The sequence below is a fragment of the Dermacentor andersoni genome, chromosome 3 (assembly GCF_023375885.2).
Source record: "Dermacentor andersoni chromosome 3, qqDerAnde1_hic_scaffold, whole genome shotgun sequence".
NCBI lineage: Eukaryota > Metazoa > Arthropoda > Arachnida > Ixodida > Ixodidae > Dermacentor > Dermacentor andersoni.
Genome location: NC_092816.1, coordinates 109,415,255 through 109,429,909, shown reverse-complemented (window position 1 = coordinate 109,429,909; position 14,655 = coordinate 109,415,255). Strand labels below are relative to the sequence as shown.

The 14,655-nt window shown below is 44.4% G+C and overlaps 1 protein-coding gene across 3 annotated transcripts in view; it reads right to left on the bottom strand.

Annotated features, from left to right (window-relative positions):
• Positions 1-14,655, bottom strand: part of LOC126539620 (citron Rho-interacting kinase-like) — a 147,773-nt gene that overhangs the window by 35,502 nt on the left and 97,616 nt on the right. For all 3 annotated transcript variants that reach the window (XM_050186510.3, XM_055075061.2, XM_055075055.2), the window contains 3 exons: positions 13,084-13,227; positions 8,423-8,620; positions 1,396-1,615 (listed from right to left, as the gene is read on the bottom strand). In XM_050186510.3, coding sequence (XP_050042467.2) covers positions 1,396-1,615; positions 8,423-8,620; positions 13,084-13,227 — 562 coding nt within the window. The remainder of the gene's footprint in view (positions 1-1,395; positions 1,616-8,422; positions 8,621-13,083; positions 13,228-14,655) is intronic.

Genomic DNA, 14,655 nt, shown 5'->3' with positions numbered 1-14,655 from the left:
CGTTTCCCATCCGGCTTAAAAGGAGCAGGAAGGAGACCTTAGCGCGAGCCTGATCATGTTATAGTGCATACTCTGTTGCCACCATTCTTCTTGGCTCCGCCTCGCGCGTTTTCCCTTGCACCCACAGCAAAAGGAGATCACGAGGCACGATCTTGCAACACGTAAACTTTGTATGGAACCCAGGCTTCTTCCGGCACAAGTTATCGCATACTGATGGAGGAAGGATAAGACTTTCAATGCAAGCCCAGTGACAGCTTTGGTTTTGTGCGCCATATTGCATAACTTATCGACCGCTATATTTAAAAGGGTCCTCTTTAGTTCGAACTCTGTTTTATTCGAATAAATTTCCAGTCCCCTTGCAGTTCGAATTAACAAGAATCTACTATACAAGCAACAGGTTATATCAGTCTCACTTTTGCTGACAAAAGCAAATGCACTCCTTTATTACCAAAGAAATAACTAAAATTGACATCACTTATGATCAACAAAAAGCACAGGTATTCAACCACTCCCACAATGCAATACTTGAAGATTGACCTACATTTTACAAAACAACTGTGAATTCCCATCATGGTATGGTTGTGTTCTGCAGTTGTTTGAACAATTGGCTATCTTACCAAGTCAATGTGTAATAAGGTACTACAAGATAACCTATTGAAAGGAACTTGACTTAGAACTCGTATAACATATATTTGGTTACCAATCTTTGCATAACTCTGAAACCAAGAGTTTAACCAAAGGGTGATATGAAACTAAAATACGAAGAAAAAGAAAGTTGACTAATTAATGTAAACCACAATAACGAAAATATTTGCATCTTAGTTGGCATCGTGCATCTCATATATATGACTACAACTGGATGGCCACAGCGAACACATGCTTCTCGACAAGCACTAACTTGCAGCACTCACTGCCCGCAAACATAAAATGGTGCTCCGTTACACCGCAAATACTACATGACACTACGATGCGATCAAGAATGCCAAACGGGCGCTGCATAGTGAAAGTATGTCCATATTACAATAACCAGTCTCGTGAGAGCCTGTTCACAGAAGCACAGATTCAAATCACGTATTAGGCAGTCTGACAGTCTGAACCAATCAACATGATGCAAAGGTAAGGACAGAGAAGACATGAGAGCAGAAACTGAGGCTGTCAATCATGACAAATTGCACAGCATACATGCTGCGTGGGGAAAGTCCATAACCAAAGCCACAGAAGCCAGGCACAAGCAAAATAAGCAGAGGGCACGTAAACAAGGTGAAGGGTAAGCAGCATGCGCGGCGTCGCACAGATCAGAGCAAGGCAGGAAATGCGGCAAAGCAGGGCGTGGAGAAGGTGATGATGGTGGTGGCTGATGATGATCGCTAGCTGTGCAGGGGGAACGGTCGTCACCTGAGCACCTTGACCCAGCCGCGGGGCAGCGAGCTGTCAAACGTCACCTCACACACGTTCGGAGCGAACTTGACGTGTGGTCCGGGTGTCGACGGTGGCGTGGTGCTCAAGGAACGTTCGGTTGCCATGGTGTCCGAGAACTTGCGCACGTACTCGGCAGGGACTCCGCACGTGCTGGGAACGGATGTGGAACACTTGGGGTGGCACACTGCACCACACTCTGCAGTGGAATAAGAAGAAAAGGCAAGGAAAATAAGAGGGTCCAGTAAGCTAGCATAATGCCTCTATGAAAACTACTTCTTTGCAAACACTTTCAGTGCTTTGCCTGAGCATGTTTGGCTAGAAGCAAGGAAACAGCGTGACAAAATACAGACTGCGTCGTCAGGTCTTGGCGACTAAAGTTACGGTTTCATACCGAATTAACAAAGATCTAGTCATAGTGGTCGCACAACATTCAGGGAGCCAAAAAAATCGCCAAAAAAAGCGAGCATACAGGATGACCATTGTTCATAGCCTGCCATCCTTGCGAAACACTGTATGGCAGCCCCTCGTTCCGAAAGCCATTCGTAGGTGCACATCGGTCTCTTTTAGCAGCTTCAGCAACCTGTCACATGACCAGCTTTAGATTTACATGGCGGGGTCAAAAATGTTATGTGAATGGTGCGTTGGCTGCTGGTCCTCAGACGCATGTACAACGACAGCAAGTGGATGCAGACAAGAAAGGAGGGCGGTGGTCACGCAAGTTTGCCGTAGGCCTCCCGATTTGAGAATTTACGATGGACAGCCAGTGATCACAAACTCAAATGCGTAAAGGCACCCGCACTTCACCGTTAGCGCCGACTGCAGTCAACGCTTTCTACGCCAATGAACATGCGGAGCAGTGCCACACATGTGATGTGTGGACTCTAATTTCGTCTCCCGCACAGATTGGCCTTAAAGGGCTGACGATAACCAACAGAAGCCGCCTGCCACAAAGTTGAAAGAACACCTCCATTTTCTGTAAGAAAACTGGGATGCAAACCTTTCTAAGCAATTAACAGAAGATTGACATTAACCATAGTATGGCCCACTATTTAACTGAAAGCCTCATTGAATGGAAGAAAGAAGGTTATCCAAGGGGCCCGATTTTTGTTAATCATATCATAAGAAGCCAACAAACAATGACACCAAGGACAACACAGGGGAAATTACTTGTACTTACCACTTGAAATACAGAAATTACAAATTAACGGAATTGAAAGTGCATGAAAAAATAACTCGAGTGGGTCTTGCAGCGGCACGATGAGCACATGGTTGAAACTTGTCTGCACTGTCTTTCAGATTGCCGCTTGCACCAAATCCAGATGTCTCCAGGAATGTGCTATGTCTGCGCATGATCCCTTTGGCCCATCCTTCGAAACGTTACTCAGGACCGTCATATCGGAGGATGTGATACAACCATCGCATCATCGTTGGACTGAAGCACCGGACCTGCGTGGCTTGACCTTTGGCGAGCCCTCCTGCGCATGGAGTACTACCACAGCGTCACCTGGTCGTTTACACTGCGCTATAAAGCCGAGGACGGACGCTATCCTCTTCAGTGGGTCTTGCAGCGGCACGATGAGCACATGGTTGAAACTTGTCTGCACTGTCTTTCAGATTGCCGCTTGCACCAAATCCAGATGTCTCCAGGAATGTGCTACGTCTGCGCATGATCCCTTTGGCCCATCCTTCGAAACGTTACTCAGGACCGTCATATCGGAGGATGTGATACAACCATCGCATCATCGTTGGACTGAAGCACCGGACCTGCGTGGCTTGACCTTTGGCGAGCCCTTCTGCGCATGGAGTACTACCACAGCGTCACCTGGTCGTTTACACTGCGCTATAAAGCCGAGGACGGACGCTATCCTCTTCAGTGGGTCTTGCAGCGGCACGATGAGCACATGGTTGAAACTTGTCTGCACTGTCTTTCAGGTATGCCCGAAGTACAATTTTCCTTGTTATAGAAGCGATGATCGATGTGTAGTGCTGCTGCCTGGCCCACTGATGAGAGCGTTTTCTATTTTTTCTGTCCGTAGAATGTTGTTGATGTTATTTGGTGACGTCGAGACCAATCCTGGTCCCGATAAGTTACAGGAAGCGCTATTGCAATTGCTCGCAGGGCAGGAAAAAATTCGTTCCAAAATATCTTCTTGGACAGCCAAGTTTGCTTCCATTGAAGAAAGGCTAAATAGGCTTGAGACGTCAGTACTGCCAGTCACGGAAGTGATTCCGCGAGTTCAGGAACTTGAAAAAACTGTCGCTCATCTTAAAAATGTGGTATTGAAACTGGAAAGTCGGTCTGACGATCTTGAAAACAGGTCCCGCAGAAATAACCTTGTTGTCTATGGATTACCCGAACCCCATTCTGAGCCCTCCGGGCAACTACTTGACGCGTTCACAAACTTGATATCTGATAAACTTGGTGTTCAGTGTACAGACATTGAACGTTGGCACAGGCTTGGGGTGCGTAGAGGTGATAAGCCACGTCCTGCTATTTTCAAATTTTTAGACTACAGGTCAAAGATTGCAATATTAAAGAATGCCCGAAAGCTAAAAGGTACAGATATATATATAAATGAGGACTTCTCTGAACGGGTTCGAAAGATACGCAAAGCTCTTTGGAGACTTTCTGTAAATCAAAGGAAAAATGCATCTACCGTTCGTCTGCACTATGATTCCTTGCTGATAGACAATGTACGCTATGTACTGAATGAATCAGGTGATTCAATGATTAAAACCAAAAAGCAAACCTCTGCAGTACATGAAACTTGACTGCATTCCGATGCTAATTTCTCACTGGTAAACGTTAATGCCCGCAGTCTTCTTAACAAAATTCAAGACTTTCACCACCTCGTGGCATTTTATCATCCTTCTGTGATTTGCGTGACTGAAACGTGGCTTGGTGAACACATCTTAGATTCTGAAATTTTACCACCAGGTTACAGCGTCCTCAGGAAAGATAGAAGTGACCGGCGCGGTGGCAGTGTGGCACTCTTCGTAAACCAAGACATTGAGTTTACAGCATTGCCTGACGTTCCTAACTGCGAATCAGTATGGTGCAAAATAAGGCTTTGTGGATTCACTTTGGCTGTAGGAGCTGTTTATCGACCCCCTGACACGGATCTCAGTGTCTTTTCCGATCTTACCGATTATATAACCAAACATAAACTTAACTGTTGTAAAATGTTACTTGCTGGTGATTTCAACACCCCTGGCATAGATTGGCCAACGCTATCTGCTGGTGGCCGTTACAAAGCCATTTGTGATTACTTGATTAACATGTCTATTTCTTTCGATCTAACGCAAATTGTGAATTCCGCAACCCGAGAAAGCTCAATTTTAGATCTTGTCTTCATAAATGAGCAACTTAGACAAAATGGTTACGATAGTACTATCGTTGAAGGCCTCTCGGACCACAAGGGGGTCATTGTTTATTTGAATTTAGCAACTATGCCTAAGCGCCCCTCACATCAGACAGTATTGAACTTTGAACGTGCTGACGACAACTCCATAACTGAGTTGCTCGCATGCTCTTTTGATGAGTTTTCGAGTTGCGTAAACCATTCCTCTGTTAACGTGTTAGTGAACCGTTTTTACTCAATTGTCAATCAATGTATAACTGATTACATTCCAACCAAGTGTATAAAGCGCAATCCCAAGCACCCTTGGTACACACGTGAAATTATACACCTAATTCGTCGCATCAGGAGTCTGCGCAAACAACCCTATGCAAACAATCCAATGAAAGCTTCATTATTGACCACACTTAAAAACAACTTAAAATCTGCTATGTCAAATGCGAAAAGTTTCTATTTTAATAGCACCTTGTCATACTTCATTAAAAACAAGCCATCAAAGTTCTGGCGAACCATCAGTCCACCAAGTCAGAGCTCTCCTTCATTCATAATTGCTAATCAACCATGCTCAGATAATCTTAACATTACTGAAGCTTTTAATAATTACTTTAAATCAGTGTTCACCTGTGATGATGGACGCACCCCCACGTTCTGCACTACTCTTTCGTCATCACCTTTTCCTAGTATGGCAATCACTTCAGCTGGTGTACATAATCTTATACTCAAGATCGATACTATGAAAAGTACTGGGCCAGATAATATACCAGATATGTTTTTACGGCGATATTCTGAATGGAGCTCTCGGTACTTATCCCTAATTTTTTCGAAATCTGTAGAATCATCCACTGTTCCAATACTCTGGAAATGTGCTAAGGTTGTTCCAATTCACAAAGACGGTAATAAGCAGGAAATATCTAACTACAGACCTATTTCTTTAATATCAACATCTTGTAAATTATTGGAACACATTATTCATAAATATATCATTGAGTACTTATCTGAACATAATGTTCTTTCGCATGCTCAACATGGCTTCCGTTCCGGATTCTCCACGGTAACACAACTTCTAGAATTCTCCCATGATATTGCATCCACACTTAACCTTAGAGGACAACTTGATGCCATTTTTATTGATTACAGTAAAGCTTTTGACACAGTGTGCCATAAAAAGCTTCTCATTAAACTCAAGGCAATAATTCATGATTATAAATTACTAGGTTGGATACAGGACTACCTAAGTAAAAGAACCCAGTTTGTTGCATTTAACAATGTTCACTCATCTCGTGTCAATGTAACATCCGGTGTACCACAGGGGTCTGTCTTGGGTCCTTTGCTGTTTGTAGTCTATGTAAATGATGTTGTTGAAGTAACCGCGGGCACTTCTGTCAAAATAAGACTATATGCTGATGACTGCGTCCTTTATTCTACTATAAGTAGTAATCATAATCAGTTAGAGCTGAATGAAGTCTTCACCCGTTTTTGCGAATGGAGCAGAACATGGCAAATGTCACTTAATTTTAAGAAAACCGTATCAATGACTTTTTCGAATAAAAAACAACCATTACAATTCACATATTTTAATGAAGCGCACAAGCTTGCAAGCGTCCACACGTTTAAATACCTTGGTGTTACTTTCTCCCCTGATCTAAAATGGCATGCTCACATTAATTGTATAACCAACAAGGCGTTGAGAAAACTGGGTTTTCTTAAAAGAAACTTACGAGATGCAACTAAAGAATGTAAATTAACAGCATACAGATCACTAATAAGGCCTCTACTTGAATACGCGTCGGTAGTGTGGTCGCCACATCTTTCCAAAGACATAGACATGCTTGAGTCTATTCAGAAAAAGGCCATACGGTTTATATATAATCGTTATGACCGCCATTTCTCACCGACATCACACGCGAGCAAGCTACTACTAAAGCCACTGGCCCATAGACGTACTTGTGACCGTGTTATTCTGCTACATAAAATTGCTCATGGGAAAACTTATGTCAATGCACCTATTGTTTTCACTAACCCTTCTTCTCGGCCTACCAGAAGAAGTCATCATCTTAACATTGTTCCTTTAAATGCAATGATTGATTGTTTTAGGTTTTCCTTTTTTCCACATACAATTGTGATTTGGAATGGCCTTGAGGGGTCCTTGCGCGAGTTACCAAGTGATGTATTTGCCAACCTATTACCTAATCATGTTCATTAATCAACTAGCTATTCCTGATATTGTTCTTTCTATTGTTTGTTTTCTTTTTGCCACTCAAATGTATTCTTCAATTGATTGACATACGTATGCACTCACTCCTGCAATATCTTGCTATGCAAGATGGCAGTATATGTAAATAAATAAAAATAAAAAATAAACTTGCCGCAGGTGGGGAACGATCCCACAACCTTTAAACAGTAGTTTCATTATAAAAGTAGTAAAGTCAAATCCCCGACTCAGCAGCCATTGAACATAATATGTTTTGTATCCGCATAAACCGTACTAGCTTATTGCGTACGTATTGGTTAACACGTAGCGTTTCCACTTTTCGGCGCGCAAACATGGCGGTACATAGTCTGCATCGGGCAGCCTGGCAGAATAACAAGCCTCAGAGCTCAGAACAGCCTCCAAGCGGCCTGTGCGTTTGTGCATGAAGCTACATCAACATCAACATCATTTCAGCGCCGTGCCAGAAAGCGTTGTGGCGTCGTGCAAGCAAGGACTTACGTTATTGCCGAAGCTCGGATAAAAAAAGAGACGCCGGGTGCTCAGCATAGAAGAAAAATTAGACATTGTTTGTACTATCGAACATGACATTTTTCGCCATCGTTGCCTCCGTTGTTGCCGAAGTGTCGCCTAGCAACAGTGATGAGGACGACACGGGAAGCGACAGCACGGGTGATTCAGGCCCGATAATGGCAGAAGCTGTGCGTTACATCAGCCTCATGAATGCAATCGTCGTGACGAGAACAGCACCCTGCAATGAAAAAGGTGCCCCATGACTTCTGCAACGCTACCGCACCCGTGCACGGAGAATATGCAATGGCAACGACGAATCTGCCATGCGAGTGTTTGCCGAGAAGAGGGGGCTGGCTGAAAAGCTGGCTCGCAGCTTCAGTAAGTTTGAGGTCGCTGTCGTCGCTACTAGGCCACCGCGGCATCAAACAAAAATAACACTTTTATTGCGCAAGGTGAATAAATACTGCATATCTTTTTACCCTTTCATCCCACTCTCTCCGAGTCCCGCTTCTTGACAGGTAAGTGGGCGATCTCATGCTATTTCGGTTAAGCAGTACTGCCATTTAGTACGTACTTTTTCCAAGCTCCGGCCAACTACGGTTTAACTAGGTTCCACTGTATGCACGTCTCACTGTACATTACTGAGTAACCGCTCGTGCTCGCGTCGATTCAAGAACGCACAATGCCAACCACGCTGCGTGCACCACCTGATCAGACAGGCGTCTTTTACTGCAGAGTTGGTGACAACGTCGAAGGTGTGTTGTGCGAAGCAGCGAGTAGGTAAAAGTGATAAACCGGTGAAAAATAAATTGCATGCAAAAACTAAAACAATGTACGCGTGACAGTATCAGTTGGGTTCCACTGTGCCGCTCGTCATGCTGGCAGTGGCTGAACCAAGTGCACCCAAGCCCTCCACACATACCTTGGCACCGAGAGGCGTAGCGGCCAAAGTGGATGGCATCGAGGCAGGCGGCGCACTTGGTGGGGCGCATGCACAGCACCACGTGGAACCGGTGAGGGATGTTGTGCTGCATGCGCAGAGACGGAGGGGGAAGCACGCTGCTGCTCTCCCCACTCCCATCACCGACATCCTCTTGGGACACCTGGGCCTTGGCCACCTCTGCGAGGAGGAAGGGAGAGAGGGAGACAGTCTGGCAGGCTGCCTAGTTACAGCCAAACATGGGCTAATGATACTACAGTTCAACGTAACCATACTGAATGCAGATATAATTATTAGATATAATTAAGTACAGTAGAACCTCGTTTATATGTGCTGAAAAAAAGAAAACACAAGAAAATATGTGTTAACCGGGAAAACGTGCGATCTGAAGTAACTAAAAAATCTGACAGACTCCACATTAGCTGACATCTAGATAGTGCAAAGCGTTGTGTGAATTGTTGCAGCATGAGACGCGTTTTTTTTTTTTTACCTATTTTGTAGTGTTTTAAGACAGCGACGAGAACCCGAAATGAAATCGAGCTGGTTGGCGACATCGGAATACGATGCTGCTGGAGCGAATCATGACGCTCGCATTGCGCTGCCTACAAGAGGGAATGATGGTGTGTTTGGGTTGTTGCCTACTAAAAGTGTGCAGTATGCTTACAATGGCACTACGGCGCTGTAAAACAGATAGCTGAAGATGCTTATCGCAATAGGGTCAGCGGCAATGGCTGTGAATACGTCGTGCAAACGACGTGAGAGGAGATGTGCTGGAACAAAACAGGAAACTGAGTGCGTGCTGATGTTTTCATATGAGATAGGTGAGCAAGTATTGCAGGGAAGCTGATGCAGCGGGCGGCTACTGTTTTCGATCGGGTGCAACTCGTGCTTTCTCTTGTTTACATGCGATCTAGTGCCCAGAAAACTTATACGGTCGCAGTTTGGCGATGTAGCAGACTCCCTGCGTTAACGCAGGCAAAAAATAAGCGTAACCCAATTTGGTAATTTTTTGTGTTCTCTATAACAAGCATTGGCACCAGGAAATTGTATGTAATGGAATAGTATCCACACGGTTCTAGTGTAAATCCAGAACGTCTATGGGCAATATCAGCATGCAAAGAATTAACACTTGCAACAAATATAGGATATGATTGAAATATTGGATATGTCGACTTGAACCTCATTCTAACGAAACGAGATATAACAAAATAATGGATAACGAAGTAAATGAAATTCCCTCTGAAATCCCCACAGAGGTCCATGTATTTAAAACCTCATTTCAACGAAGTGAAATTGTCCTGCCAATTGATATAACAAACTACATTCGTCTCCGAAATCAAAAACGTACCCCACAGTTGCACGCCGAGTACATTGCTTTCCGCAGGGTTCTGCACTCCTTCACCGCAACAGTTCAATACTCCCACGTCCTTGCGTCGAATACATCGTCAAGCAACACCGGTCTTTCTCACCATCACGCGTAGCTGTGCACGTGCGTACAAGGAGCAGTTCACTGTCATAATTTTCCACTGACCTCTCTCTCTTGCGCATGCCTAGCTGCGCGAGCCACATGACTATGCGCTGCAGCGTGAAATGTTAGTGCATTCACTTCTACTGTGTGGCGTGCCACGCAGGCAGGCGCAGCTGGGCCTGCCGAGATCTCCCCGACACAACCTCGGGGCTCACGCACTAGACTACCAGAGTTGTGCCATGCTGTGTGGCTATGCAACGCTGCGAGAAAGATTAGTGCATTTACTTCCCTCGTTCTCTATAGGGGCTGGTTTAACAGGTCTTAACATGCCCAGTCTGTGCAATATCTGTGCAAGTAAAATTTAAAGTTGGGAAAGTTGGTGTTGCTTCATCGTCAAAGCAGCGCGAATGAAATTTTTCTTCAAAAGAAGAGAAATAAAAGGAATGTAACGTCGACAGTGCGGTCTTGTGTCACATTTTGCATGTGCTGTTCTGAAGATGACGGATTTATAACGGCTATAGCGCAAAGGTGTTGTTAAAAATATTCTGCAGCAAAACAAAGAGAGAGAAAGGAAAAAATAAAACAAAGGTAGCATTGCAAGGTGCCAGCAAGAAGGAACATGCTGCAAGTGTAATGTGAAAAGGTGTTCTGCTGGTAAAGGCCTTTCTTGTTATTTAAAGATTGCATCTGCATCTCAGCTTCAACATCATGCCACTGTACTCACAATCATCATAAGATTTCAAAATACAAAGTGCCCATCTGGTGACGTATTCTGGGGTTATCATGGTGGATAATTGATAAGTAATGTCAGATGAAACTTTGTGCTCAAGACTGATCAAGCGCAAGACCATGCCCAAGACCTAGTAAAATTGAATTCACAGTGTTGGCTGGAATAAAAGAGAATGGAATCACAGATTAAGAGTTTTTGAAAAGGTGCCTGAAGGTAGTTCTGAGAGAGAACGTACATAATTTAACCAACTTTAACCAATTTAACCAACAGCAAACTTCAGTTATATGTTAGAAGTTGTTACGCATCCTCTAGGGAGCATTCTGCGGGAAAAAATTTTTCAAATCGGCTCATTAATAGTCGAGATAGAAATATTTCAGTGCCGCGAACCCATGATTTCAGGAGGCGAGCTCCACTGCCAAGCAAGACTCTCTCCACTCGCCCCGTCTAGCCTCTGCAAGCGAAGTTCCTACCCTGCATTCGCCCATACCGAGCCTCAAGGATCGCGTGACGCATACTTCAGGGGCCCTGCTTTCATTTTTTTTTTTCTCTTTGCTTTCTTGCGGCGTGGCACACTTCCGCTGACAGCGTTACGTGCGAGCGGTTGCGATTGTGTCGTTTTGCACAGTGCACGATTTTGCACACTGCGCACGAGGACACCTGACTAGCGTTAGAAGTCAGTGCTACACGAATACTGAGGCAGACACAAGCGGATCACAGTGCATGATCCCGAGTTGGAACATGGTAGAAAATGACATCGTTTCAGTGTCTGCATGTGCGACTGCGCGACGTGGAAACAAGCAGACGAAACGGAAGTACATCTCTCTTGCTGCGGTGTGAAGTAAAACAAGAACATGCAGACATTCGGTTTGTAAGTTTTATTATTTATCTAAGCTTTAATTTGTCTATTCAAGCAACATATTACACAAATAACAGATGTTGCCTTGAATAATTCTCGAAGTCACGCGTCACCACAATCGCCGTCACAGCACAAACGTGTACGCAGGCGCACTAGCACGTTGTCCTCCGGCTTGGAGCGCGGCGGCCGCGAGGAGAAGTAAAAACGCCGTTCGGTTTGAAATTTCAGATCTTTCTGCGGCCCATAGCAATGTAATACTTTGCAGACTTGATCGTTATCAAGCACTGTATTCTCTGCGCATGTCAGCTCAAAATGGCCAGACCTGGTGGTGAGGGGCCTTTTAACATTGACTTTCTCATAGACATATAGTTTAGAGTTAGCATGTTAGAAAGAGCACAGAACGACTGCAACTTAGCATATACATGCATTAGGCTTGGGAGTCTTTTTGGAAGACCACTAACTAAAACACTAATGTACATACAGCAGACTCCCTTTAAGATGAACTCGAAGGGACCATGAAAATTTGTTAATCTTATCAAAAGTTCGTCTTCGAAAAATAATTGGCAACATGACCAGGTGCGTCCAAATATCTTACTACAAAATGGTAAATTATGTAAACTTGAATTGGGGGAAAAATAACATAAATAGCAGTTATATAACTGAACTTAATAGAAAACTGATTTCAAATGGTACTTTTGCTTGGTTTCATCCAGTCCGTGATACATGTTTAAAGCTTCTGTGCAAGTCGGTGAGCAGCCACAACCCATGTCCTCTCACCTAATGACCTTAAACATCCTTCTGTGCCTTTGTGATGCCAAAAGAAGTTCGCTAGGGAGTTAAAGCAGGCATCTACCACCTCACAGGTAATCAGTGCAGGCTCCGAGCTTGCGAAAGTACGAAGGTGCGCTCTGAGCACACGGCAAAGCAACGCAACCTTGATGTTGAGCGAAATGGGGAAGGAGAAACGAGGCGAAGCACTACAGTGGAGGAAGGTTAGGGGAGGCATGCTGGGTTGACCTCTTCTGGCAGTTGCTACAAGTTTTGTTTGCGATACGGACATACCGACATCGTCTCATCATAACATCGTCCTCGTGCGCCGTACACTGTGTGTGCGAGTGAAAGTGTGCGACGGTGAGCCGACGATGGCGGCTCAATCTCGCATGCGCAAAGAAGGAAATAGGGGTGTAATGGGGGTGTAAGCGATTGTAACAGATGCAATATATCTCACAGATGCAATATATGCCATAAAATAGATAACAAAACAGTAATCAGAGGGAACTTCACAAGCCAACTGATGATCACGGTGGTCGGTCATGCAAGTAACAATTCCCTCTTCCACCTGAAGAAATAACACTTCGCTACCTGTCGGGGACAATTTCTTACGCCTACCAAAAGAAACGGTTTAGCTTGGTGGCATTTTCAGCTAAGCTGCAAATTTTTCAATCACATCAGTGGTTGAAATACTTCTGCAATTGTTTCCTGCGTTAGAAAAAGAAAAGCTTTTCGACTTGACCTGACTGACGTGACCCGAGTGACGTGACCTGATTGGTGTGACGCAACCGACTGACTGAGTTAAAGGTGCACTGTACCTGTACGCGCAGCTCCACTGACACTCGGAGAGAGCGTCAGTGCGGTGAGCAGTGCACGGCTCTTGGGAGACGTTGGCACGGCAGCGGTTTCAGAGGCTTGAGGGTTGCTGTGGCGAGATTCGGCTGCTGCCAGTGTCTGGTTCACTGCAGCAACGCATGTCAAAAATGAAGAGGAATGCAGTGACTTCCGCATATCTTTGGTGCAACATGCAATAGGTGTGGTGATCAGAGGCGCTGCCACCAAAAGTAATACAGACCCAGTAGTTTACACGGATCCCTGTTATGCAATTCCCATCAGCTAAAGAATTTTCAATCCAATACACATAATTCGAGAGGTTTGAAATAAGAGGGCGTGATGCTATAGATAAGACAGGGCCTTGCCGACCACGCCTTATAGAATAACGCTACTGTTTTCATGGCACGATGCAATGTACAGAATCTTTCAAAGAGAATCTTGAACACCTGTAGAAAATCAAATTAATAAACGCTTAAAGAAGAATGAAGAGGTGGACTACTTGTCATAAAGCACTGAACATAACATGAAGCTAAATAAGAGGGTGAATCAGAAAATCTTTGCCCCTATTTTTATTTGCCAAAATTAGGTATATACAGGTAATTACATATATACATACTATTGCACGTAGCTTACACTATTGTTTCTACATAGTCCCCACATCGGTTAAGACATTTGTCCCACTGCAGCACTAAATTTGAGAAATGTCATCAGTCAGCGATTCACGCGGCCTCCCCGAACGCTCATTGTCATGCAAGCCTTCACGGCTTTCTGCAAACTCACTACACCCCGACCTCACACTCCTCAAAGCGAGACACCCTTCCCCATATGTGGGTTTCATTTCCCCGTGGATTTCGATGGGCGTCCGACCTTTGCTTCATAGAAAATGAATCACACTTCGTTGCTTGTATGCCATTGAAATGTGAAGCACAGCCGCCATCTCCAACAACTGACAACAGCGCCGTGCCGCAGAGCTACAGGCAGATAAGGCCAGGCCAGTCCAAGAAAGGTCGACCGCTGGGAATGGATATATGTTGACTTTGCATTTAGAGCGTAATATGGTTAAAAAAAAACATAGGGGCAAGGACTTTCCGATTCGCCCGCATATATTACAAAGGGCAATCTTCAGGTCACAATAATAGAAAAAGATTTATCTGCACGGTATCTGTCCCATCTATGCTAACGTTCATAAGGCTAACTTTGTACACATACACATAAATACACAAGAAAGTGTACGGGAGGATGGCCACCAGGGTAGCTTAATTGGTAAAGCACCACACGTGTAACATGGGAGATGTATGTTCGGTTACCACCAACACAAAGTCTTTTTTGGGGGGGAGGGGGGGTGTCCACTTCAATTTTCAGTTTTCTTATTTCAACATTTCAATTAAACATAGGCAATAGTTTTCCTGTGCTTTCTTTGGCTTCATTGTCTGTTTTCTTTATGTGTTTGTAACTAACGAAAAATCAAGCCCCACAGATCCCCTAATTCTCCTCACTCACTAGAAGATGAGGTCATACAAGCCCAAAGGTCATATAAGACCAATAACTGCTTCAAC